This window comes from Pan troglodytes, chromosome 6 (assembly GCF_028858775.2).
Source record: "Pan troglodytes isolate AG18354 chromosome 6, NHGRI_mPanTro3-v2.0_pri, whole genome shotgun sequence".
Classification (NCBI taxonomy): domain Eukaryota; kingdom Metazoa; phylum Chordata; class Mammalia; order Primates; family Hominidae; genus Pan; species Pan troglodytes.
This window is the reverse complement of record NC_072404.2, coordinates 108,872,666-108,900,357: the sequence shown is the minus strand read 5'-3', so window position 1 is coordinate 108,900,357 and position 27,692 is coordinate 108,872,666. Positions and strand designations below refer to the sequence as shown.

Sequence of the window (27,692 nt, the reverse complement as noted above, 5' to 3'; positions counted from 1 at the left end):
CACCTCACCCCATCAGGCGCCTAGAGAGGCCCCGGAAATGCAGGGAAGGGTGCCGCAAGGCGTCGATGACGTGCTTCCGGCACGGGATGTTTTCGGTTGTTTGACCGAGAGAGTTGTAGGCGCAAAGCTGAGGAAAGGAGAAAGTGTGGAGAGAGGCCTGGTGTGGTGGGGCCCGGTGTTTGGGACCGGAGGGTGTTGACGGCTGATGAGTTCCTTGGGTTTGCTCTTTCTTCACCTGAAAAGAAGACTCCAGGAAGGGCAGCACATGCCGGAGAAAGATGAATTCCAGCTTGACCGCCCAGAGGCGCGGCAGTGACGCCGAGTTGGGACCCTGGGTGATGGCTGCGAGGTCCAAGGACGCGGCGCCGTCCCAACGCGACGGACTTTTGCCCGTGAAAGTGGAGGAAGACTCACTCGGAAGTTGGGAGCCCAGCTATCCCGCGGCTTCGCCGGACCCCGAAACTTCTCGACTGCACTTTAGGCAGCTGCGTTACCAGGAGGTGGCTGGACCGGAAGAGGCGCTGAGCCGGCTCCGAGAACTCTGTCGTCGGTGGCTGAGACCCGAGCTGCTCTCCAAGGAGCAGATCCTGGAGCTGCTGGTGCTGGAGCAGTTCCTCACCATCCTGCCCGAGGAGCTTCAAGCCTGGGTGCGAGAGCACTGCCCAGAGAGCGGGGAGGAGGCGGTGGCCGTGGTGCGGGCTCTGCAGCGAGCGCTCGATGGAACCTCATCCCAGGTGAGAAGCGAAAGGCACGTTCTGGAGGTGGGAGTGTGGAAAATAGGCGTTTAGGGGTGCTCTGCGTTTCGGAACTTATTTCCTTATTACATTTCGTGTGAACATTGGGGTGTGTATGGACTTCCTTTCTGTAGGCCACAGTGACAGATCCATCCAGGAAATGACTTGTTATAGACCTCAGCATAAAGCGAACACGGATTACTGGTTTTCTTTCTTTTTCTTTTTCTTTTTTTTTTTTTTTCTTGTTGTTGTTCTTGCTGTTGTTTGAGATGGAGTTTCACTCTTGTTGCCCAGGCTGGAGTGCAATGGCGCGATCTCGGCTCGCTGCAACCTCTGACTCCCGGGTTCAAGCGATTCTCCTGCCTCAGTCTCCCGAGTAGCTGGGATTAAAGGCGCCCGCCACCACGCCCGGCTAATTTTTGTATTTTTAGTAGAGACGGGGTTTCACCGTGTTGGCCAGGCTGGTCTCGAACTCCTGACCTCAGGTGATCCGCCCGCCTCGGCCTCCCAAAATGCTGGGATTACAGGCGTGAGCCACCGCGCCCGGCCTTGTTTACTTTTAATCTGTATCATATTTCCATTCCCATACATCAAAGTGATATAAGTTAAAGAAATATTTTGCTCCTACCTACCTCCAAAATTAGTGTAAATAGTCCACAGAAAGGCTTTTCAGGATTACAAGAGAATGTCAGCCTCTATCTCTGATCTCTCCAAACTCCCTTGTCGGTACAAGACTCAAGAAGAGTGTTAGTGCTGTACAGGGACAGCAGGTACTGAATGGGGCTCTTGTGTTGTTCCAGGGGATGGTGACTTTCGAGGACATGGCTGTGTCTCTAACCTGGGAGGAGTGGGAGCGCCTGGACCCAGCACGGAGGGACTTCTGCAGAGAGAGTGCGCAGAAGGATTCCGGGAGCACAGTTCCGCCGAGTGAGTGCTGTTGCTCTGCTGGTTTATTACGGTGTGTGGTTTGTGAAGGGCTGGTTCACTACCATCCCTGAGCCACTATGCCATTCCCAGACTTGGGCTGAGAGCCTTCAGGTGCCTTCTGTAACGCAAGCAGGAGCCTCTGTACTGCTAGGTGCTAGATTCAGCTTTTTACTTTGGTTCATTTTTAATGTTTTATACATACAGAAAACTATATAAAAAAAAGATAATGACCATCCCCTGTGTCTACCACCCAAGTTTATCAGATCTTAATACTTGGCCATATTGCCAAGGAAATAGTATGTTACAGCTGTAGGTGAGGCCCCCACATAGCCTCCCTGAAACCCTTCCCCTCTATCCTTCTCCAGAGGTAGCCAGTAAGCTGACTGTTGTGTTCATGACTTCCATGCATGTCTTATATTGTCTCTACATAGACACGTAGCTCCACGCTGTATATCATTACTGTATGGCTTTTTTTACTCAACATTACATTTTTGAGATTTACTCATGTTAATGCATGGAGCTCTACCTATTTCACGGTCCAGATACTCCAGAATTCTCTCCATTTCTGTTGATGGACATTTAGGTGTCTTAAGTTTTTAACCATTACAGCATTGCACCGAACATTCTTGTATATTCTTGCATATCTTTGTATATTTGTTCTTGTGTTGGAGTTTTTGAAGAGAATATGCCTAGAGACAGGCAGTAGTCCCCCCTTCCTGGTTTTGCTTTCTGCGGTTTCACTTACCCACAGTACGCAGTACAATCAGATATTTTAAGACAGGGAGAGACCACATTCACATGACTTTTATTACAGTATAGCATTTGTTTTTCATTTTTTATCTTTGGGGGTTTTTTTGAGATGGAGTTTTACTCTTGTTGCCCAGGGGGAGTGCAGTGGTGTGGTCTCAGCTCACTACAACTTCTGCCTCCCAAGCCAAGCAATTCTCCTGCCTCTGTCTCCCGAGGAGCTAGAATTACAGTTATGCCCCACCATGCTCAGCTAATTTTGTATTTTTAGTAGAGACGGGGTTTCACCATGTTGGCCAGACTGGTCTTGAACTCCTTACTTCAGGTGATCCTCCTGCCTCAGCCTCCCAAAGTGCTGGGATTACAGGTGTGAGCCACCAAACCTAGCTAAGTATATTGTTATAATTAATAGTTACTGTTAATCTCTTAATGTCCCTAATTTATTAATTAAACTTGATTAAAGGGATGTACATATAAGGAAAAACATTATAGGCCAGGCACGGTGGCTCACGCCTGTAATCCCAGCACTTTGGGAGGCCGAGGCGGGGAGATAATGAGGTCAGGAGATCGAGACTATCCTGGCTAACACGGTGAAACCCCGTCTCTACTAAAAAATACAGAAAAAAAAATTAGCCGGGCGTGGTGGCGGGCGCCTGTAGTCCCAGCTACTCGGGAGGCTGAGGCGGGAGAATGGCGTGAACCTGAACCTGGGAGGCGGAGGTTGCAGTGAGCCGAGATCGTGACAGTGCACTCCAGCACTCCAGCCTGGGTGACAGAGCAAGACTCTGTCTCAAAAAAAAAAGAAAAAACATTATATATATATACATATATATATACACACACACAGGCCGGGCGCGGTGGCTCACGCCTGTAATCCCAGCACTTTGGGAGGCCGAGGCGGGCGGATCACGAGGTCAGGAGATCGAGACCATCCTGGCTAACACGGTGAAACCCCGTCTCTACTAAAAATACAAAAAATTAGCCGGGCGTGGTAGCGGGCGCCTGTAGTCCCAGCTACTCGGGAGGCTGAGGCAGGAGAATGGCGTGAACCCGGGAGGCGGAGCTTGCAGTGAGCCGAGATCGCGCCACTGCACTCCAGCCTGGGCGACAGAGCAAGACTCCGCCTCAAAAAATAAAAATAAAAAATAAAAATAAATAAAAAACACACACACACACACATACACGTATGTATGTATATACATATATATACACATATATATATAGGCTTTGGTACTATACACAATTTCAGGCATCACTGGGGGTCTTGGAACGTGTCCCCACAGAGAAGAGGGAACAACTGTATGTTCATCTTGCTCTCCAAAGAGCCCATAACTAATGTATATGCCACCAGCAATACTAATAATTTTTCTTTCTCCATATTCTTGTCAACATTTGCTGTTGGCTGGGTACGGTGGCTCACACCTGTAATCCTAGCACTTTGGGAGGCCCAGATGGGAGGATTGTTTGAGGTCAGGAGCTCAAGACCAGCCTGGGCAACATAGCGAGACCCCATCTCTTTAAAAAAAAAATTAATAAAAAAAAAAGTAATACATTTTGGCTGGGCGTGATAGCTCAGGCCTGTAAATCTCAGCACTTTGGGAGGCCGAGGTGGGCAGATCACGAGGTCAGGAGTTCAAGACCAGCTTGGCCAACATAGTGAAACACCGTCTCTACTAGAAATACCAAAAATTAGCCGGACCTCTGATGCCTGATGTGCAGGGGCCCTGGCACCCTGCTCACCCACCCATCCCTTCTGCTGCCCTTTGCCTACTCTGGCCACACTGCCTTGCTGCTCCAAAATATGCCAGGCCCCGCTGCCTCCTGGTCTTTGTGCTATGTGACCGCTCTGCCTGGAATATTCTACTCTACTCTGTAGGAAGCAAAGTTTCAGGGCTTTGCTCAAATTGCTCCCTTGTGCCGGGTGTGGTGGCTCATACCTCTAATCCCAGCACTTTGGGAGACCGAGGTAGCTCACACCTATAACCCTAGCACTTTGGGAGGCCGAGGCAGGTGAATCACTTGAGGTCAGGAGTTCGAGACCAGCCTGGCCAACATGGTAAAACCCCGTCTGCTAAAACACCTACTAAAATACCTACTATAATACCTACTAAAATACCTACTATAATACCTACTAAAATACCTACTAAAAATACAAAAATTAGCCAGGCCAGTTAATGGGCACCTGTAATTACAGCTACTCAGAAGGCTGAGGCAGGAGAATCACTTGAACCTGGGAGGTGGAGGTTGCAGTGAGCCGAGATCACGCCATTGCACTCCAACCTGGGTGACAGAGTGAGACTCTGTCTCAAAAAGATAAAATAAATAGGCTGGGTGCAGTGGCTCATGCCAATAATCCCAACACTTTGGGAGGCCAAGGCAGGTGGATCACCTGAGGTCAGGAGTTTGAGACCAGCCTGACCAACATGGTGAAACCCCATCTCTACTAAAAATACAAAAATTAGCCAGGTGTGGTGGCACGTTGCCTGTAATCCCAGCTACTCTCGAGGCTGAGGCAGGGGAATTGCTTGAACCTGGGGGGCAGAGGTTGTAGTGAGCCGAGATCACTCCACTGCACTCCAGCCTTGGCAACAAGAGCGAAACTCCATCTCAAAAAAATAAAATAGCTGGGTGTGGTGGCTCACGCCTGTAATCGCAACACTTTGCAAGGCCGAGTGGGGTGGATCACAAGGTCAGAGGAGTTCGAGACCATCCTGGCCAAGATGGTGAAACCTCGTCTCCACTAAAAATACAAAAAAATTAGCCGGGTGTGGTGGTGGGTGCCTGTAATCCCAGCTACTTGGGAGGCTGAGGCAGGAGAATCACTTGAACCTGGGAGGCAGAGGTTGCAGTGAGCTGAGATCATGCCACTGCACTCCAGCCTAGGCAACAGAGCAAGACTCCATCTCAAAAATAAAATAAGATACGATAAAATAAAATATAGGCTGGGTGCTGTGGCTCACGCCTGTAATCCCAGAAGTCTGGGAGGCCGAGGCAGGCGGATCACGAGGTCAGGAGTTCAAGACCAGCCTGGCCAATATGGTGAAACACCGTCTCTACTAAAACTAGCAAAATTAGCACCTGTAATCCCCGCTACTCGGGAGGCTGAGGCAGGAGAATCACTTGAACCCAGGTGGCAGAGGTTGCAGTGAGCCAAGATCATGCCACTGCACTCCAGCCTGGGCAACAGAGTGAGACTCCATCTCAAAATAAATAAATAGCAACAGAGTAATACTCCGTCTCAAAATAAATAAGTAGGGAGGCTGAGGCAAGTGGATCATGAGGTCAAGAGATAGAGACCATCCTGGCCAACATGGTGAAACCCCATCTCTAATAAAAATACAAAAATTAGCTGGGTGTGGTGGTGTGCACTTGTAATCCCAGCTACTCGGGAGGCTGAGGTAGGATAATCAGTTGAACTCGGGAGGCAGAGGTTGCAGTGAACTGAGATCGGACCACTGCACTCCAGCCTGGTGACAAAGCAAGACACCGTCTCAAAAAATAAATTAATTAATTAAAATAAAAAGTAAAAGGGGCTTGAGGGTTTAACATTCTGCCAGCACTTGCTTATTTCTGTGTTGCACAGGGATGCACTGGCAGGAATTTGTATTTTCACGTTTCAGGTTTGGAAAGCAGAGTGGAGAACAAAGAGTTGATTCCAGTGCAACAAATTTTAGAAGAAGCGGAGCCACAGGGGCGACTACAAGAAGCGTTCCAGGGGAAGCGCCCCCTGTTTTCTAAGTGTGTCAGTACCCATGAGGACAGGGTGGAAAAGCAGTCCGGAGACCCCTTGCCCCTGAAACTTGAAAATTCTCCTGAAGCAGAAGGACTCAACAGCATCTCAGATGTCAATAAGAATGGTTCCATAGAAGGGGAAGACTCTAAAAATAATGAATTGCAGAACAGTGCCAGGTGTTCCAACCTTGTTCTATGTCAGCACATCCCGAAAGCAGAGAGGCCCACTGACAGTGAGGAACACGGGAACAAGTGCAAGCAAAGTTTCCACATGGTGACGTGGCACATGCTGAAACCTCACAAGTCTGACAGTGGAGACAGTTTCCATCATTCCAGCCTTTTTGAGACCCAGAGGCAGCTCCATGAAGAAAGACCTTATAAATGTGGTAACTGTGGGAAGAGTTTCAAACAACGCTCTGACCTCTTTAGACACCAGAGAATCCACACAGGTGAGAAACCCTATGGCTGCCAAGAATGTGGGAAAAGCTTCAGCCAGAGTGCTGCCCTGACCAAGCACCAGAGGACACACACAGGCGAGAAGCCGTACACCTGTCTGAAATGTGGGGAGCGCTTCAGGCAGAATTCACACCTAAATCGTCATCAAAGTACCCACAGTAGAGACAAACATTTTAAATGTGAGGAATGCGGGGAAACCTGTCATATTTCCAACCTTTTTAGACATCGGAGACTACATAAAGGGGAAAGACCCTATAAGTGTGAAGAATGCGAGAAGAGCTTCAAACAGCGCTCTGACCTCTTTAAACACCACAGAATCCACACTGGGGAGAAGCCCTATGGATGTTCCGTCTGTGGGAAACGCTTCAATCAGAGTGCAACCCTCATTAAACACCAGAGAATTCACACTGGGGAAAAGCCTTACAAATGTCTTGAATGTGGGGAAAGATTTAGACAAAGTACACACCTTATCCGACACCAAAGAATTCATCAAAATAAAGTGCTGTCGGCTGGGCGTGGTGGCTCACGCCTATAATCCCAGCACTTTGGGAGGCCAAGGCAGGCAGATCATTTGAGATCAGGAGTTTGAAACCAGCCTGGCCAACATGGTAAAATCCTGTCTCTACTAAAAATACAAAAATGAGCCGGGCATGGTGGTGCATGCCTGTAAGCCCAGCTATTTGGGAGGCTGAGGTAGGAGAATCACTTGAACCCAGGAGGCGGAAGTTGCAGTGAGCTGAGATCACGCCACTGCACTCCAGCCTGGGCAACAGAGCGAGACTCCATCTCAAAAAAGAAATAAAGTGCTGTCATTTTGATATGTTTCTATGTGACTTGGCCTGTTCTTTTCTTGTCCAGAACCACATTCCTTGCCATTTGGAGTATATCAGTCAATTATGGATCTTCCTTGAGTATCTCCTACAAGATAGGTTCAGTCTGTCCTGAGCCTCATTACAGACTGATAGTTTCAGTGAGTGAGGAATGAGGAAGTAGGGGGCCTTCTGAAATGTGAGCTGATGCCAGGTAAGAGACTTTTGATGATAAGAGCCAGGCTGACATGTAACTGGGTTCTGTCCTTGTTATCTGCGCTCTACCTTTATGTATTATTTTTGAGACTGGGTCTCGTTGTAGCCCTCCAGCGGGAGCCCAGTGGTGTGATCATGGCTCACTGTGGCCTCAGCCTCCTGGGCTCAAGTGATCCTCTTGCCTTAACCTCCTGAGTAGCTGGGACCACAGGCACACACCACCACACCCAGCTTTTTTTTTTTTTTTAAGAGATAGGGTCTTGCTATGTTGCCCAGGCTGGTCTCAACCTCCTGGGCTCAAGGAATCCTCCTGCCTCAGCTTCCCAAAGTGCTGGAATTACAGACACAAGCCACCACACCCAGCCTACCTTTATTTACTTTTTTTTTTTTTTTTTTTTTGAGATGGAGTCTCGCTCTGTCACCCAGGCTAGAGTGTAGTGGCATGATCTTGGCTCACTGCAACCTCCACCTCCTGGATTCAAGCAATTCTCCTGCCTCAGCCTTCCAAGTACTTGGGACTACAGGTGCACCATGCCATGCCCAGCTAATTTTTTGTATTTTAGTAGAGATGGGGTTTCACTGTGTTGCCTAGGCTGGTGGTGAACTCCTAAGCTCAGGCAATCCGCCCACCTCAGCCTCCCAAAGTGCTGGGATTACACACATGAGCCACCATGCCTGGCCTTTTTATTCACTTTTGAACCAAATCTTGCTCACTACAATTATTAATACTTCCCTAAGAATGTATTTTAGTCATTTAAAATTTGACTTTGGCCTTAGATTGTAGAGAGGGTTTCAACTACTTCATAATCCCCAAAAGATCTGGTAAAGCTCAGTACTCAAAAGAAGCACTCTATTTTTCACTTTCCAGAAAACCTAATTTTGCATAGTCCCTCTTTCTTTCCCATTCTAGGAGCCTAGGAGTTCAGTTTTATGACTTGCTGATTTCTTTTTTTTTTTTTTTTTTTTTTTCTTGAGACAGAGTCTCGCTCTGTCGCCCAGGCTGGAGTGCAGTGGCGCAATCTCGGCTCACTACAAACTCCACCTCCCGGGTTCATGCCATTCTGCCTCAGCCTCCTGAGTAGCTGGGACTACATGCACCCCCACCATGCCTTGCTAATTTTTTGTATTTTTAGTAGAGATGGGGTTTCACTGTGTTAGCCAGGATGGTCTGGATCTCCTGACCTCATGATCCGCCCACCTTGGCCTCCCAAAGTGCTGGGATTACAGGCTGGAGCCACTGTGCCCGGCTTTTTTTTTTTTTTTTTTGAGACAGATTCTTGCTCTGTCGCCCAGGCTGGAGTGCAGTGGCATGATATCAGCTCACTGCAACCTCCGCCTCCCAGGTTCAAGCAATTCCCCTGCTTCAGCCTCCCGAGTAGCTGGGACTACAGGCACTCGCCACCACACCCGGCTGATTTTTTGTAGTGTAGTAGAGACAGGGTTTCACCATGTTGGCCAGGATGGTGTCTATCTCCTGACCTCGTGGTCCGCCTGCCTCGGCTTCCAAGTTTCTAATCATGCCTTGGTCTTCCCAGTTAGCCCCCAAGCTGAACCCATCGGAAATCCAAGAGTTGCCTTATTAGAACAAAGACATGCATCACTAAGGAAATTCCAATGGGTTTAACAGCTCTGTGTCAGGAACAAGTGTCAAAGACCAAATATGATAAGAAAAGATGCTCTTAGCACCCTTATCCCTCAGGAATTCTCCAAGGTTTGGGGAGCTCTCTGCTAGTCATTGAGGATGAAGACCAGATACATATTTATCATGATATCACAAGGCTTATTATACAAAATTTGAGTATTTCTTGCAGAAGTGAATAAAATAGAACATAAGAATCATCTCCAGTAAAGCAAGTGTGGTTGTCCTTTCCAGGTCCTATGAAAATGAAGGGAAGAGAGTGTCTGCTCAGCTCCACTAGGGGCTCCCACCATCACGGTCAGGAGACCACTCTCTCCCTGATGTAGGTGAGCTGGGGCACATGTAATAGAGGCCTCTGCTTGAAGGAATATCATCAGGAAACAGCAGTCAGGGCACTAGTGGCCCCTGACAAACACAGGGCAGAGCCCCGGGTCTAGTCTGGGTGTAGGTGGCTTCTGGGTGATAGTGGTCTAGTCTGGGTGATAGTGGCTTCTCTTCCTCTAGGAACTGTTTGGAAACTGAAGAGTGTCTGGCCTAGACAGCACCTACACCTCCCTCTAAGTTTGAAGCCATCTCAGGATGGCTGCGCTTTGGATGTGACTGTTCATTTTCTATGGCTGAGTCTCTCTAGATTTGGCAGTTCCCTGTGGCTCAGTGAATTAGAAACAGTTCTCTCCTGTTTGTACCTTCTTTAAACATGAGGATTAACCTGAGTGACAAGTGCCTGAATGTCTGAACTGGTCATCGGAGAGAATCGTAAATACAAACTATCTTTTTTTTTAAAAAAAAAAAAAAAAAGGTCTCACTTTGTCACCCAGTCTGGAGTGCAGTGGTGTGATCTTGGCTCACTTGCAGCCTCAACTTCCTGGGCTTAAGCGATCCTTCCACCTCAGCCTCCCAAGCAGCTGGGACTACAGGCATACAACCACCACACCCAGCTAATTTTTGTACTTTAAAAGTATGAGAGAGGCCAGGCACAGTGGCTCACGCCTGTAAGCCCAGCACTGGGAGGCCAAGGCTGGCAGATCACGAGGTCAGGCATTCAAGACCAGCCTGGCCAACATGGCGAACGAAACCCCATCTCTACTGAAAATACAAAAATTAGCTGGGCATGCTGACAGGCACCTGTAGTCCCAGCTACTCAGGAGGCTGAAGCAGGAGAATCGCTTGAACCCAGGAGGCGGAGGTTGCAGTGAGCTGAGATCTCACCGCTGCACTCCAGCCTGGGCAACAGAGCGAGACTCGCCATCTCAAAAAAAAAAAAAAAAAAAAAGATGAGGTTTTGCCATGTTGGCCAGGCTGGTCTCAAACTCCTGGGTTGAAGTGATCCACCTGCCTCAGCATCCCAAAGTGTTGGGGATTACAGGCATGACGCAGTGCACCTGGCCTGAGAGCAATATTTGTTTGTTTTTTTTTGACACGGGGTCTCACTCTGTCGCCCAGGCTGGAGTGCAGTGGTGCAATCTTGGCTCCCTGCAACCTCCACCTCCCGGGTTCAAGCAATTCTCCTGTCTCAGCCTCCTGAGTAGCTGGAATTATAGGTGCCCACCACCACGCCCGGCAAATTAGAGCAATTTTTAATACAGACATAGGATGATGTTTAGGATATCAAAATAATTTAAATGGATCTCTTATATTGTTGAGCTCTAGGGAGAATACACTCAGCTCAACCTATTTAAACTGAATGTCAGAATGTGCTTAGAATAACTGGAAACAGAAGGGATATGGCTTCTCAGAGAACATAATTGACACTTTTTGAATACAAGTAGTTTATTTGTTGGGGAGAGGTTGCAACACTATTAGGGAAGGTGGAAGAGACAGAAGGGAAGTCACCCAATGAGGTATCTACCTTGGGTGAGTGCCTGTGTGCAATTCATGGGGCACCTCTGGAAACTAAAACACATGCTTCAGAGTTTTCCACACATGGGGAGATGGAGAATTTGGTGTTTATCAAATTCCCATCGATGATTGGTTGACAGCTGCTCCCAGAATGTGTTATTACCCCACAGGCCACAAGGTGCAGACACAGTCAGATGAAGCCCACGGAAGGTGTAAGGCCAGAGGGACTTCGGCAGGGCCCACGGCACCTATTACAAATATTGACTTACAACTCTTTTTTTTTTTTTTCTTTTTTGAGATGGAGTCTTACTCTGTCACCGAGGCTGGAGTGCAGTGGCATGATCTCAGCTCACTGCAACCTCTACCTCCCAGGTTCAAGCGATTCTCCTGCCTCAGCCTCCTGAGTCGCTGGGACTACAGGCGCGCACCACCATGCTCGGCTAATTTTTGTATTTTTTAGTAGAGATGGGGTTTCACCGTATTGACCAGGCTGGTCTCAAACTCCTGACCTCGTGATCCACTCGCCTCGGCCTCCCAAAGTGCTGGGATTACAGGCGTGAGCCACTGCGCCGGGCTGACTTACAACTCTTACCAGAATCTAACATACTCATTTTAGATTATGGGCAACTTTTTTTTTTTTTTTGAGATGGAGTCTTGGTCTGTCGCCCAGGCTGGAGTGCAGTGGCGCAATCTCAGCTCACTGCAACCTCTGACTCCCGGTTGAGGTAGGTGATTCTCCTACCTCAGCCTCCCAAGTAGCTGGGATTATAGGCGCCCACCACTGTGCCTGGCTAATTTTTGTATTTTTAGTAGAGACGGGGTTTCACCATCTTGGCTAGGCTTGTCTTGAACTCCTGACCTTGTGACCCACCCGCCTTGGCCTCCCAAAGTGCTGGGATTACAGGTGTGAGCCACCATGCCCGGCCTGATTATGGGCAACTTTTAGTTCTTCATACCTCACTAGTTACTAGTGAGTAGCCCTTAGTTTTGTTTTGTTTTTTAAGTCTATACGTTAGCATGTAATAGTTGTATGTAATACAGGAAAGGCATTCTTCTTCAATCATTTTTTTGTTTTTTTTGAGATGGAGTCTCACTCTGTTGCTGAGGCTGGAGTGCAGTGGTGTGTTCTTGGCTCACTGCAACCTCCACCTCCCAGGTCCAAGCGATTCTCCTGCCTCAGCCTCCCAAACAGCTAATTTTTGTATTTTCAGTAGAGACGGGGTTTCACCACGTTGGCCAGGCTGGTCTTGAACTGACCTCAAGTGATTCTCCAGCCTCAGCCTCCCAAAGTGCTGGGATTACAGACATGCGACACCATACTGGCCGTCTTCAAACCTTCAATCATTCACAACCCATGCAATGGTCCCCAGCCTGGCAACCACACGGCACAGCTTCTCTGGCTCCCTTCTGCCTTAACTAGGCTGGAGGGAATGAGGGCATAGAGGGTGCAAGAGAGTGGACACAACAGCCTAATAACCTTTTCTCTGTTTTTTTTTTTTTTTTTTTTGAGACGGAGTCTCGCTCTGTCGCCCAGGCTGGAGTGCAGTGGCACGATCTCAGCTCACTGCAAGCTCCGCCTCCTGGGTTCATGCCATTCTCCTGCCTCAGCCTCCCGCATAGCTGGGACTACAGGCGCCTGCCACCACGCCCGGCTAATTTTTTGATTTTTTAGTGGAAACGGGGTTTCACTGTGTTAGCCAGGATGGTCTCGATCTCCTGACCTTGTGATCCGCCCACCTCGGCCTCCCAAAGTGCTGGGATTACAGGCATGAGCCACCGCGCCCAGCCCTTTCTTTTTTTTTTTTGAGACACCCTCACTCTGTCACCCAGCCTTCTTAGTAGCTGGGACTGGAGGTGTGAGCCACCACACCTGGCTTTGTTATTTTTTGTAGAGACGGGATCTCACTGTGTTGCCCAAGCTAACATTTCCTTTTAAGCGTTTCTTCACTACAGATTGGCTACACAAAGAGGGCTCCCATAGAAAAACCCTTTGTTACATTTATTGCTTTTCATGGAAACAATTACATGATACACACTTGAAGTAGAGGTTTATAAGTTCTAGTCCTCCAATGACTGCTTTCCAGTTAACATCATGTGGATATCTGTCCTTTGTGAGTGCCCTGGTGCTTAATAAAGCTTGTGTGCCACTTGAAAGATTTTCCACATATGACACATTGGTAGGGTTGGCTTCCAGTGTGAATGACCTGATGTCGAAAAAGATTCCTCTTAAAACTAAACGTTTTCCCACATTCTCCACATTGAAAGAATTCCTCCTTTGTATGGATTCTTTGATGCTGAATGAGATCCACATTCCGACCAAAGGACTGTCCACATTCACTGCATTTATGGGTGTTCGGTTTACTGTGAATCTGTTGATGACATAGAAGGGTTGAATGCCGGCCAAAGGCTTTTCCACACTCAAGGCATTTATGGCGTTTTTCTCCACTATGGATCACCTGATGTCGAATAAGGGTTGAATTCTGACTAAACGTTTTTTCACATTTGCTACATTTATAGGGTTTTTCTTTGGTGTGAATCCTCTTATGTTCAACAAGATACGCGAGCTGCCGAAAACACTTTCCACAGTCATGACATCTGTATGGCTTGTTTTGCAGGTGACACTGTTTATGGACCGTAAGAGCTGACCGCTGTCTGAAGGCTTGCCCACAGACCTTACACTCAAAAGGATTCTCTAAAAAGTGAATTCTTTGATGTTGATCAAACCATGCCTTACGCCTAATGACTTTTCCACATTCACTGCATTCATAAGACTTTGCTCTTGTGAGAATTCGCTCATGCCCCAAAAGCAAAGATCTTTGATTGAAGGGTTTGCCATCCTCATCATATCTGCCCCGCTTCCACCTTGTTTGTGCATTCTGATCTTGAATAAGGTTAAGGTTTTGAAGGAAGCCCCTGCTGTATTCATCACCACTAGTAGGGAAAGTAAGCCTGCAACTGTCCACAAATTCTTTACACTTATGTAACTTTTCTGAAAGTTTCTCAGCTGATTCCTGCATTACCACTGATATCTTATATGACTCTAAATCTTCAGAAAATTTCTGTTTTGGAGTTAGCTTTTTCATCTTGTGTCTGGCTTCAGAACCTAGCCAAATAACAAGAAAAGATGTAAATGACCTATCCACTGCAGAAGAAAAAAAGGAAGAGAAGGCAACTGTTAGGGGTCTAGGACAATCAAATGAAGCTAAGAAGTGATCTCGTTTACATCATCAGACTCAAGAGGCCAAAACTCTGAAATTTTTTTTTGAGACAGAGTCTCTCTCTGTCGCCCAGGCTAGAGTGCAGTGGCATGATAGCTTACTGCACCCTCTGCCTCCTGGGTTCAAGTGATTCCCCTGCCTCAGCCTCCCGAGTAGCTGGGATTACAGATGCCAGCCATCATGCTCAGCTGATTTTTGTATTTTTAGTAGAGACGGGGTTTCACCATGTTGGTCAGGCTGGTCTCGAACTCCTGACCTCAGGTGATCCACCCACCTCGGCCTCCCAAAGTGCTGGGATTACAGGCGTGAGCCACTGCACCCAGCCCAAAATTCTGAATTTCATTGGACTCTTCACTTTCATAACAAAAACAGCTCTCGGCACCAACAAACTCACTATAAATGTATAGGAGTGTGTATGCCAGAGAATGTGAGAGCAGAGCCCATCACCATTATTAGAAAAACAACTTACTCTAGGTACTCAGTGGTGCCAAATAAATATCAAAGAGGTAGCATGTTATGCTTCAAGATACATGCTTTTTGTTTGAGACAAGCCCAGGCTGGAGTGCAGTGGCATGATCTCAACTCATTGCAACCTCCACTTCCTGGGTTCAAGAGATTCTCGTGCCTTAGCCTCCTGAGTAGCTGGGATTATAGGCATACACCACCACGCCCGGCTAGTTTTTGTATTTTTAGTAGAGATGATATTTCGCCATGTTGGCCAGGCTGGTCTCAAACTCCTGGCCTCAAGCGATCTGCCCATCTCGGCCTCCAAAAGTGTTGGGATTACAGGTGTGAGCCACGGCACCTGGCCTAGATACACGTTTTTAATAACTCTAGGTGAAACATCTGCTTAAAAATGGACAAAGTATAGGATAGCATAGAAAAGGAACCAGAGGGAAGTAGGGACAAAAGCCAACTGAATAGAGCAATGGGTCTCAACTAGGGGTGAACAGGGTTTGGACAATGTCTGGAGACATTTCTGGTTGTCACACCTGGGGAGGTTCAACTGGCATCTAGTGGATGCAGGCCAGGGCTGCTACTCAACATCCTAAAATGCACAGGGCATGCCCCATCCTGCCCCCAAAGAATTCGTCAGCCCAAAACGTCAGTAGTGCCATGGAGGAGAAACCTTGGATGTGAAAAACAGGAGCAGCTGCATCGGGACACAGTAAGTAGAAAAATGCAGATATGTCAGGAAATACGGGAGTAATATGAAAACAAAACAAAGCAAGGGAACAAGAGGCAGCACCGAGAGAGGACAAGTAATGAGGGTGGAATCAAGGGGCATCCAGGGTGCCCTAAGAGCTGTCACTTAGAAAACACTAGAGCATCTGCGTCAGAGCAGCACTTTTTCCTGCAGGAGAGAGAGGATAAGCATTCTAGACTTGAAGTCAAACCCCAGTGTCCACCTCCCAACTGTGAGAGTTCTTTTTTGAGACAGTCTTGCTCTGTCACCCAGGCTGGAGTACAGTCATGTAATCTCAGCTCACTGCAACCTCTGCCTCCCAGGCTCAAGCAGTCCTCACACCTCAGCCTCCTGAGTAGCTGGGACTACAGGCATGCGCCACCACACCCGGCTTAAATTTGTATTTTTTGTAGAGATGGGGTTTCACCATATCACCCAGGGTGATCCTGAACGCCTGGGCTCAAGTGATCCTCCTGCCTCTGCCTCCCAAAGTGCTGGGATTACCGGCATGAGCCCCCATACCAGGCCTGTGTGATATATATATATATATATTTTTTAATTGAGACAGTCTTGCTCTGTCACCCAGGCTGGAGTGCAGTGACACGATCTCGGCTCACTGCAGCCTCTGCCTCCCAGGTTCCGGTGATTCTCCTGCCTCAGCCTCCCAGGTAGCTGGGATTACAGGCACACGCCACTACGCGGGGCTAATTTTTATATTTTCAGTAGAGACGGGGTTTCACCATGTTGGCCAGGCTGGTCAACTCCTGGCCTCAGGTGATCCGCCCAACTTGGCCTCCCAAAGTAGGATTACAGGAATGCGCCACCGCGTCCAGCCAAGATTTCTTAATCTTAGTTTCTTCATCTGGGAAATGGGGACGCCGATCTTCCTCCCACGTCACAGGGCAGTAGGGATGAAGAAGTGGGATAATATATGCCCAGCACCTGGCTCAGCGTCTGGCACACAGAAGGGGCTTCACTAACATGCCTTCCCTTCCTCTTCCTGATTCCACTCGCCTGGGTCTCTTCCTCACCCACCTGGGCAAGCACTACCGGAAGCCTTCCTATTCCCAGCTCTCGGTAGATCCAGGATCCACTGCTCGTCCCAGTTCTCCAGCTGACAGATCATCTCAGGTTTGGGAAACTGAAATCCTACTCATGGGGAAGTAAATGGGATGTGGCCGTTAGTGAGTTACAGAGACATGGCCCGGGGCTCAGTGGCAAGCAGAGATAAGGACAATAATCAAAAGCGGTGGTGAGAATAGAGATTGGCACAATCTTTGTAAATATCTGGCAGTCTTTATTGAAAGCCTGAACAATGTTCATACCTTTGGCTGTGGTCATTTCACTCTTAGAAATATAGCCTAAAGTACAATTGCAACCAAGATGAATGTGCCAGAGACGTTCAGCACAGTGGTATTGCAGCATCAAACTGGAAATAAACTGAATATCAAAAGGGAACAATTAAATCAAGCGTAGCACATTAATGCGATGAAGGCATAAGTATTAGGCAGATATTAAAAATCCTTGTATTCAATTGTTTTTTTTTTTTTATTTTTGAGACAGAGTCTTGCTGTGTCACCCAGGCTGGAGTGACAATCTCGGCGCACTGCAACCTCTGCCTCCCAGGATCAAGTAATTCTTCTGCCTCAGCCTCCCAAGTAGCTGGAACTACAGGCACAGCGCCCCCACGCTTTGCTAAGTTTTGTATTTTTATTAGAGATGGGGTTTCACCATGTTGGCCAGGCTGGTCTCGAACTCCTGACCTCAGGTGATCCACCCGCCTTGGCCTCCCAAAGTGCTGGGATTACAGGCTTGAGCCACTGTACTTAGCCAACTATTTATTTATTTATAAATTTATTTATTTATTTATTTTGAGATGGAGTCTCTGCTCTGTCGCCCCCACCCGGCTAATTTTTGTATGTTTATTTTTATTTATTTATTTATTTTTGAGATGGAGTTTCACTCCTGTCATCCAGGCTGGAGTACACTGGCACCATCTCTGCTCACTGCAACCTCCGCCTCCTGGGTTCAAGTGATTCTCTTGCCTCGGCCTCCCAAGTAGCTGGAATTACAGGCATGTGGCCACCACGCCCAGCTAATTTTTGCATTTTTAATAGAGACGAGGTTTCACCATGTTGGCCAACTGGTCTCGAACTCCTGACCTTAGGTGATCCACCTGTCTCGGCCTCCCAAAGTGCTGGGATTACAGGCGTGAGCCACCGTGCCCGGCCCAACTATTTATTAAAATAGAAAAACACTGCCTATGTATTTTAAAGCAGAATACAAAACTCATATATAGCATGATCCAAATTTTTTTTATTTTTGAGACAGAGTTTTGCTCTTGTTGCCCAGGCTGGAGTGCAATGGCACAATCTTGGCTCACCACAACCTCCGCCTCCCGGGTTCAAGCGTTCTCTCCTGCCTCAGCCTCCGGAATAGCTGAGATTACAGGCATGTGCCACCACGCCTGACTAATTTTGTATTTTTAGTAGAGACAGGGTTTCTCCATGTTGCTCAGGCTGGTCTCGAACTCCCGACCTCAGGTGATCCGCCCACCTCGACCTCCCTCCCAAAGTGCTGGGATTACAGGCGTGAGCCACCATGCCTGACCCCAAATTTTGTTTTAAAAAACTATGTAGTGTGTATGTTATGTGTGTGTGTGTATAAGTAATTAATACAGTTTGAACATCCCTAATCCAAAATGCTCCCAAATCCGAAACTTTCTGAGCACTAACCTGATAAAAGTGGAGAGTTCCACACCTGACCTCACGTGACCAGTGGCAGTCAAAACGCAGGTGCACAACACACAGTTAATTCAGCCTTCCCCAGGGAAAAACAGAGATTGGCACAATCTTTGTAAATATCTGGCAGTCTTTATTGAAAGCCTGAACAATGTTCATACCTTTGGCTGTGGTCATTTCACTCTTAGAAATATAGCCTAAAGTACAATTGCAACCAAGATGAATGTGCCAGAGACGTTCAGCACAGTGGTATTGCAGCATCAAACTGGAAATAAACTGAATATCAAAAGGGAACAATTAAATCAAGCGTAGCTTGAAGAAGCTACATGTCTAAGGTGTATATGAAACATAAGTGAATTTCTTGTCAGATCCTCAAATTATCTTATTATATATTTATGAGTATTCCAAAATCCAAAAAAGAAAAATCCGAAATCCAAAACACTTTTGGTCCCCAGCATTTTGGATAAGGGATTCTTTCCCTGTAATAGACACATAGACGGACTGGGAAAAAGTAAACCAAAATGTTAATAACAAGAGTTACTTCTGGAAAGTAGGCCTGCAGGTGATTTTTATTATCTACTCTATTTACTGATGTATTTTCCAAAATTTCTGTAATGAAAATTATTTTTAGAACTAGTAAAATCCATAAAAGAAGGCAGTGATATAGTAAAGAAGCACTCTCAGCTGGGCGCAGTGGCTCACACCTGTAATCCCAGCACTTTGGGAGGCTGAGGTGGGCGGGTCACCCGAGATCGGGAGTTTGAGACCAGCCTGACCAACACGGCGAAACCCCGTCTCTACTAAAAATTAGCTAGGTGTGGTGGCACATGCCTGTAATCCCAGCTACTCAGGAGTCTGAGGCAAGAGAATCACTTGAACCGGGGAGGGAGAGGTTGTGGTGAGCTGAGATCCTGCCATTGTACTCCAGCCTGGGCAACAAGAGCGAAACTCTGTCTCAAAAAAAAAAAGAAGCACTCTCAAATGTTACTATTGGATATGCAAAACAGTACAAAGTTTGTTGAAGAATAATTCAGTAATCAATAAAGATTAAAGTGCCATCTCATTTAACTTCAAAATTCTGATTCTGGGAAAGTATCTTGGGAAATGATCAAAAATTCATGCAAAGATTTATACTCAAACATCTATTCAAACATTATAAATACACAAGCAAACCAACGAACAAACAAAGCCAAGCTCAATGTCCCCACATGGGAAAACAATGAAATATTATTATGGACCACACAATGGAATTATATTATGCTCGTTTACTGATTATGTGGGGAAATGCTGATACAATAATGTTACATTTAAAACAGATTACAGGATTGCACATAGAATATGCTCAGCTACTTTTGTAAAGGCATAGGAAAAAAAGACTGGCAGGAAACCTTCCAAAATATTAACAGTGTTACCCATGAACACTTTCCTCTTCTCCTCCTTTTCTATGCCTTCCATGTACTTATGTATGCTCCTGTAATGCTTTTAAAGGGAAAATTAAAATTATAAAAATCCAGAGGTGGGTGGACAGTCCCACAGAGGTGGTCAAGACTCTGTGCTAAGAGTGTCAGTGCAAGGGTTAAACATGTGACCCCAGAAAGAAAACTATTTAGCAAGGCAACTCCCACAGTGGGAGACTACAGTGGACTAGGACAGGGTAGGCTCCTGAAAAGAATGGAAGCAGTGAAGGTTCAGAAATGAAGTTGGTTGAAAATCATTTCCTGAGCACCCACTAATGTTACACACCAAGAAGTTACCCATTTCCAGAGAAAAGAAAGAAAAAGACTTTTAAGAGCATAAGAAGTGAGCCTTTGGAATGTAAATCTACCATAATTCTCAACTCCTGGAGGTCTTACAGATGAGGAACACGAGGTGAGAGTGAAGAATGCATGAAGTGTCTCGGTCTGAGCCCTAACACAACACGACTATTCACTGTCCCCAGTCCCTTATGTGAAACCCTTAGGACCAGATGTGTTTCAGGAGTCAGAATTTTTCCCATTTCAGAAAGGTGACCTGGTGTAAATATTTTACATAACGTATCATCCCCAGTAGGGTTTGGAGTGGTGCCCTCAAATACACTGTTATTTTTGTTGTTGTTTTGTTTTGAGACGGAGTCTCGCTCTGTCACCCAGGCTGGAATGCAGCGGCATGATCTCGGCTCAATGCAACCTCTGCCTCCCGGGTTCAAGCGATTCTCCTGCCTCAGCCTCCCAAGTAACTGGGACTACAAGCGTGCACCACCACACCAGGCTAATTTTCGCATCTTAAGTAGAGATGGGTTTCACCATATTGGCCAGGCTGGTCTCAAACTACTGACCTCATGTGATCTACCCGCCTCGGAATCCCAAAGTGCTGGGATTACAGGTGTGAGCCACCGCACCTGGCCTACACTGTTATTTCTGAAGTTGGGTATACAGATATGCACACCAAGTTGGAAAAATAAAGACAATAAATGGTTTCCTATAGGATGAAGTCAGGTTTCACTGTGGTGATGTCTGGTCAGGGCTTGTAGCCACACGAGTTATGAAAAAAACTTTCGGTTTTCACCGCTTTTTCTGATTCTGGAATTGCAGATAAGGGACTAAGGGCTTGCACAGACACTCAGAACACAGACAAAGCCCAATCTTCAAGCCGTGTCCTACCCAGCAAGACCATGTTCCTGTAGTTCTCCAACATCACATCTCGGTAGAGGTCCTTCTGACCCCAGTTGAGGTGGCCCCACTCCTCTCTGGTGAAGTACATCGCCACATCCTCAAATGAGAGCAGCTCCTGGAAAAGTAGCTGATAAAGGTAACTGCAATTCTTAAAATAACTTACGCTCAATGATTATTCCACAGCTGAGGAAACCAAGGTTTGGGAGGTAGAGTGTGGGCCAAGGGCACCCAATTCATAAGGAATATATTCAGGGCTCCTTTCAGGCCTGATGGCCCTCAGGCCAGACATGTGCTGGCTTCCATACCACGGGGTCGACACAATTAATCTCTAAAGGGCCAGATGGTAAATATTTTAGGCTTTTCAGGCCCTCTGGTCTCTGTTCCAGTTCCTCAAATCTGCTGTTGATTAGAGGAACAGCAAATCAACAATCTGAGGAACAGCCTTTGTGTTGGAGCACAAAAGCAGCCGTGGACAAGTAAGCGAATGGGCACAGCTGTGTTTCAGGGAAACTTTACCAAGCGGTCCAGGGCAGTTTGCTGACCGCTGCTCTATAAAAATAACCTATTGCTTCTGCCCCAAGTTCCTTAGGAAAGAGATGAGGTCACTGGGGGGTTGGTTAATGTGCAGACTATTTACAAAGGGATGAATAGTCTCAATGAACATGAACAAGAAATGTGGAAGCTCACAGGTCCTGGCCACCCTGGGGAACCAGGGCCTGCTAGGTCTGAAGGGGTAAGGTGGGGAGGGCTGCTGGAGCCCAGAAGGCTGCTGGAAGGGGAGCAAGACCAGCTGCAGCCGAACAGGATGCAGCCACACCCATCCCACAGCCCAGTGGGGAGGGAGCCATGGGAAGAGAAACCCAACCTCAGTTTTCCCCAGGCCTCCGGCGCCCTGTCCCCCGTCCTCCAACCCTCTTCATCCCATTGCCACAAGCCAAGCAGATGCCAGAGACCAGGGGAGCCCGTTGCTGGAGAATATAAAAGGTACAGACCAAGGCGCAGACACCTGGGGAGCATATCCAGAGTGGGCAACAGTGGACACAGCACAGTGAGCACAGGGGACATTACATCTGCAAGTGACTGCCCCCTCCAGTGGGCTGACCACTGAAGCTGCCACACTCTCCCTCCCACACCACTGCAGCCCTCTGGGCAAAGGGGCCCAGCGGCTGTCTACACACTCCCTGCTCTCACAAGACACTGCATGGGTTCAGAGGGGATGTGTTCAGGGAAAGGGCAAACGTTCGCTGTCCTATAAGTGGTCAGTAACAGGAAATGCCCACCCCCATCCTGAGACCATCCTGAGAAGCTTCACGTAGCTCCCCTCTGCAGGCAGGCACCAGAACCTCCCAAATTATATGGACTTTCTTTCCTGCCTATCAAACCTGAGTTCCACTGCTATGGTTGCAGGCCCTTTCTCACCATTATCCAGAGTGTCACTCTTTTACCAGAGCTGCGCTGCCATGTCCTCAATCTGACCTACTCAGCCATCTGCATTCCCGCACCTGCACAAGGTTAACAAGCATGGGAATAAAATGGCTTCATCTCCCAGAGTCATTGTGGCATGGTAACTCCTCTCCTAACATCCACAATAGGTTCTTGGAAACTGATTTTTTGCAAAAGTATGTACAGCAGCAGGTCCTTGAATAACTTTGTTTCACTGTAACACTGATGGAAAAAAAAACGGTTTTGATATACATAGTTTCCCTTAAAGTTGCAGTTTCCAAGAACCCATCAACAGCTAGGACTTGTACATTGACAGATGGGCACCAAATGTTGCTTAAAAGTTCCATTTTTTGTTTGTTTGGGTTTTTGTTTTCGTTTTTGTTTTTTGAGACAGTTTCACTCTTGTTGCCCAGGCTAGAGTGCAATGGCGCGATCTCGGCTCACTGCAACCTCCACCTCCTCGGTTCAAGCGATTCTCCTGCCTCAGCTTCCCAAGTAGATGGGATTATAGGCATGCGCCACTATACCCAGCTAATTTTTGTATTTTTAGTAGAGATGGAGTTTCACTATATGTTGGCCAGGCTGGTCTCAAACTCCTGACCTCAGGCAATCCACCCCCCTCAGCCTCCCAAAGTGCTGGGATTCCAGGCATGAGCCACTGGTCCTCTCCTTTCTTTCAAACTCAGTCTCTTCTAGGCTGGGCGCAGTGGCTCACACCTGGATTCCCAGCACTTTGGGAGGCTGAGGCTGGTGGATGGCTCAAGCCAAGGGTTCAACAACAACCTGGGCAACATGGTGAAACCCTGTCTCTACAAAAAATACAAAAAGTAACCAGGCATGGTGGCATGTACCTGTGGTCCCAACTACTTGGGAGGCTGAGGTGGGAGGATCACCTGAGCCTAGGAAGGTCAAGGCTGCCATGAGCCATGATCATGCCACTGCATTCCAGCCTGGGCAACAGTGTGAGACTCCGTCTCAAAAAAAGACAAAACACAGGCTGGGCACAGTGGCTCACGCCTGTAATCCCAGTACTCTGGGAGGCTGAGGTGGGTGGATCACGAGGTCAGGAGATGGAGACCATTCTGGCCAACATGGTGAAACCCCGTCTCTACTAAAAGTACAAAAATTAGCTGGGTGTGGTGGCACTCGCCTGTAGTCCCAGCTACTTGGGAGGCTGAGGCAGGATAATCACTTGAACCCGGGAGGCAGAGGATGCAGTGAGCTGAGATCGCGCCACTACACTCCAGCCTGGCAACAGAGTGAGACTCCGTCAAAAAAAAAAAAAAGACAAAACAACTCAGTCTCTTCTAATCACCCTCCATAATGCTACAAATTCAATAACTGACCTTCCATTATACCCGTTCATAGGAACAGTTCAGAATTTATTATGAGAAGTTCCTTACACATCTATCTCTCTAATCAGGTTGTAATCTCCTACAGGTAAGAGTTGATCTCCCAGAACAGAAAACAGTACCTGGAGTGTACAGCAGTAGGTGCACAATAATGCTCACAGACAGAAACAATGGGCAACTACTACAGTAATAAGAGCAACAACTTAACACAGTGCTAAATGAGTAACCAGATACTGCACAAAGGACTTCACAGGGTGTTTTTCATTGAATCTTCACAACTCGCTGTGATAGGCACTCTCACTGACCCATTTTACAGAAAAGAAAACTGGAGCCAGAGTATTTATGTAACTGAAGGAAGCCCATGTGACTCCAGAGGCTAAGCTCTCTACATTGCACTGTCTAAGAAGGAAAACTCCCCACATTGATCAAGAGGGCTCGGTCTGAGGAAGGAGCTTCTGGTGGCAGTGACTATGCTGATGAAGCAGAGGGGGAGGCACAGCTCACCTTCCCCCTGGCTGGTGGGAACATGGCTTCCACGGCGTGGTCTTTTGCAAGGGGTGGGATCCTGGACGTCTGGCTGAGCTGGAGAAGAAAAAAAGTCAGTAAGGCCAGCCCTAATTTGAAGCTCTCTTGGTTGGCAGATCTGGGACCGGGAATTCCAACGGGGCCCACAGAGAAAGCTTAATACAAAGTCCCTGTGTTTGGTGTTGGAACATGTGACGAAATGCATGAGCCGCTACAATAAGTCTAGTAATTTCAATTTCCCAAGCTCCATCCAAGAGAACCTGCAGCCCTGCCCTCCCCTTCTCCCTAGAACATGTCATACTCTGCACCTCATATACAAAGGGACAGCAGATAGACCACATATAAACATAGCACTCTGGCCAGGCACGGTGGCTCACGCCTATAATCCCAGCACTTTGGGAGGCTAAGGTGGGTGGATCACGAGGTCAGAAGATGGAGACCATCCTGGCCAACATGGTGAAAGCCCTTCTCTACTAAAATACAAAAAATTACCTGGGCGAGGCGGCAGGCACCTGTACTCCCAGCTACTTGGGAGGCTGAGGCAGGAGAATCGCTTGAACCTGGGAGGCGGAGGTTGCAGTGAACTGAGATTGTACCACTGCACTCCAGCCTGGTGACAGAGCAAGACTCCATCTCAAAAAAAAAAAAAAAAAAAAAAAAAAAAAAAAAAGATAAAATAGCACTCTGATCCACACCCTGCAGCAACCAGCTCTGGAAGCCAAACCATAGCCTCTGAGGCATGGGCCCCAAATCAGGATTTGATCAATAACAGCTTTATCCAAAATTTTGCTCCCCACTCCCTTTAATTTAGGACCAACAGGAGAAAGCCAAATGCTCCCCTCCCCTATCACACAGGATGTCCGAGTCTAGTTATCCTAGGGATTCCAGTTCACCAGCTTTTCTTTCTCTAAATCTACTTACGTATTTCCAACCCTGCTCCTACAGCCAGCTCCACCTGCTGACAAGCCCCCTCTGAAAGTGTTCTAAAGGGGTCACTCAACCCTCACCTCTAGCCTGGTGATTTGCTAGCAGGATTCAGCAACAGTAACAATTACAGACTTGATTTTTTTTTTTTTTTTAAACAGAGTTTCACTCTTGTTGTGCAGGCTGGAGTACAATGGTGTGATCTCTGCTCACTGCAACCTCCGCCTCCTGGGTTCAAGCGATTCTCCTGCCTCAGCCTCCGGAAGTAGCTGGGATTACAGGCACCTGCCGCCATGCCCAGCTACTTTTTTTGTATTTTTAGTTGAGATGGGGTTTCACCATGTTGGTCAGGCTGGTCTTGAACTCCTGATCTCAGGTGATCCACCCACCTCAGCCTCCCAAAGTGCTGGGATTACAGGCGTGAGCCACTGCGCCCAGCCTACAGACTTGCTTTCTAACTCAGGATGAATTTTAATGAAATTCACTTTCATTTTAATGGATGCCCCTCAAACACAGTTCACCTTCCCTGAAAACAGTTTAGAAGACCCTTTGCCTTTTTTTTTTTTTTTTTTTGAGGAGTCTCCCTCTATCACCCAGGCTGGAGTGCAGTGGTGTAATCATGGCTCACTGTAGCTTCCAACTCCTGGGCTTAAGCAATGCTCCTGCCTCAGTCTCCTAAGTAGATGGGACTGCAAGAGTGCACCACCACGCCCAGTTGTTTGTAGTTCTTTTGTAGGTGGGGCCTTGCTATGTTGCCCAGGGTGGACCCTCTGCCTTTTAAGCAAAGAGGTACACTCTAAAAACTATCCTGATCAATGGCTCCAAGGCTGGAGCAAAGGCCTCATCCCTTTCATTCTCTACACCAAACTTGTCCAAACCTCAGCCTGTGGACCGCATATGGCCCGGGACGACTTTGAATCCAACCCAACACAAATTCGTAAACTTTCTTAAAACCTTATGAAATTGTTTTGCGATTTTTTTTTAGCTCATGAGCTATTTTTAGTGTTTGTGTATTTTATGTGTAGTCCACGACAATTCTTCTTCCAATGTGGCCCAGGGAAGCCAAGAGATTGGACACCCCTGCACTATATTTACTGAATGTGTTTGTGAAGGCTGTGCATCTGAATGTCAGACTTGCTAATGAAAAATTAAATGGAGTCCATGTTTTGGGTACGGCCCTAGGCCAACCACCCACAGCCACGTAAGGCATTTAAAATACATTGATTTCTCCCTTGAGTTCAGGAGTTGGAGACTGCAATGAGCTATGATGGCACCACTACACTCCACCCTGGGTGACAGAGCGAGACCCTGTCTCTCTTAAAAACAACAGGCCGGGCGCGGTGGCTCACGCCTGTAAATCCCAGCACTTTGGGAGGCCGAGGCGGGCGGATCACGAGGTCAGGAGTTCAAGACCAGCCTGGCCAACATAGTGAAACCCAGTCTCTACTAAAAATACAAAAATTAGCCGGGCATGGTGGCGCGTGCCTGTAGTCGCCGCTACTCGGGAGGCTGAGGCAGGAGAATCGCTTGAACCCGGGAGTTGGAGGTTGCAGTGAGTCGAGATTGGCCCATTGTACTCCAAATTGGGCAACAGAGTAACACTTCGTCTCAAACACAACAGCAACAACAATTCCTTATTTCCCTGAAAAGTGTGCGCTGACCAGGAAAGAAGCTTTTTTCTCGTCCGCATGATAAACTGAACCAATCAGCTACAGATGCAAGGCTGATCCAGCTCGACTTACCCTAGAAGGAATGCAAGTTGATAATGGCCAATTACAATCAAGATCACTGCACTTCCTCATTTAGCTTTCCAAGCTGCCATTGGAACAATCTGCCAGCTGTTCCTCTGCATGCACAATAAACTCTTAAAACTTTAACTGGAAGGGACTGTTAACTTTTGACAAAATCCAAAATGCCGCTTCACAATCACGTGAACACCTTGCACTAACAACCACGGCTCATCTCCCACTCTAACAAAACCAAGTCCAGGCGTTCACCAGCCATTCATTCTTCGGACTTTGCTCCTCTCGCTGCCGAAGACTTGACACCGCCAAAAATACTCAAAAGCTGGTGCCACAGGCCCCGAGAGCCGCCGCACAAGCCCGGAGCGTCCCCTGCGAGCCGGGGGTGTGCGCAGTGGCCTCCCCCCCGCACCCACGCCCCCCACAACACTCGTTTCCTTCTCCCCAAACCTGCTGACGGCTCCGAATCTCCGCCAAGCCGCCTCCACCAGGGGCTGGGCTCTCCTCTCGGGGTTCCCGGGCCTGACCCGAGGTCTGTCTGGTCCGCGCCCCTCGGCGAATCACCCCTTACCGGAGCAACAGACACAACCACTCTGGCAGCCTCAGAGCCTCTCGCTGGCTCCACCTGCGCGCGCCGAGCGAAGCGTCCCAGCCAGCGGCCCCTCTAGGACCGCGGAGGCTTCACGACTCTCTTGTCAGACAAAGAGAGTGGCGCCCGCGCGAGTGGGCCCGAACCAATCAACGGCCGCCCTCCCCGCCCAGGCCAATCAACGGCCGGAGACAGCACCGAGAGAGTCACGTGATGCACAGG

At 47.8% G+C, this 27,692-nt stretch overlaps 2 protein-coding genes across 12 annotated transcripts; one reads left to right on the top strand and one right to left on the bottom strand.

Moving 5' to 3' along the window:
- The first annotated feature begins 22 nt into the window (after nucleotides 1–22).
- On the top strand, nucleotides 23–14,008 carry ZNF394 (zinc finger protein 394). Of its 2 annotated transcripts, none has more exons than XM_519235.8 (3): nucleotides 23–734; nucleotides 1,535–1,661; nucleotides 6,029–7,416. In XM_519235.8, exons 1-3 carry the CDS (start codon nucleotides 279–281, stop codon nucleotides 7,129–7,131), a joined length of 1,686 nt encoding a protein of 561 aa, XP_519235.4. In that variant the 5' UTR covers nucleotides 23–278; the 3' UTR covers nucleotides 7,132–7,416. The 2 variants fall into 2 exon arrangements, with proteins under 2 accessions (XP_519235.4, XP_024213698.1); XM_024357930.3 differs by lacking the exon at nucleotides 6,029–7,416 and adding an exon at nucleotides 13,715–14,008 and having other exon boundaries at nucleotides 37–734.
- ZNF789 (zinc finger protein 789) lies at nucleotides 13,073–27,578 on the bottom strand. Of its 10 annotated transcripts, XM_063814782.1 has the most exons (6): nucleotides 27,332–27,526; nucleotides 24,195–24,272; nucleotides 22,315–22,397; nucleotides 20,884–21,010; nucleotides 16,539–16,943; nucleotides 13,073–14,202 (listed from the first exon to the last, which is right to left on the bottom strand). In XM_063814782.1, exons 5-6 carry the CDS (start codon nucleotides 16,627–16,629, stop codon nucleotides 13,190–13,192), a joined length of 1,104 nt encoding a protein of 367 aa, XP_063670852.1. In that variant the 5' UTR covers nucleotides 16,630–16,943; nucleotides 20,884–21,010; nucleotides 22,315–22,397; nucleotides 24,195–24,272; nucleotides 27,332–27,526; the 3' UTR covers nucleotides 13,073–13,189. The 10 variants fall into 10 exon arrangements, with proteins under 10 accessions (XP_063670852.1, XP_003951130.4, XP_016813295.4 ...); XM_003951081.6 differs by lacking the exon at nucleotides 22,315–22,397 and having other exon boundaries at nucleotides 16,539–16,652; nucleotides 27,332–27,578; XM_016957806.4 differs by lacking the exon at nucleotides 22,315–22,397 and having other exon boundaries at nucleotides 16,539–16,652; nucleotides 27,453–27,575.
- Nucleotides 27,579–27,692: the final 114 nt, after the last annotated feature.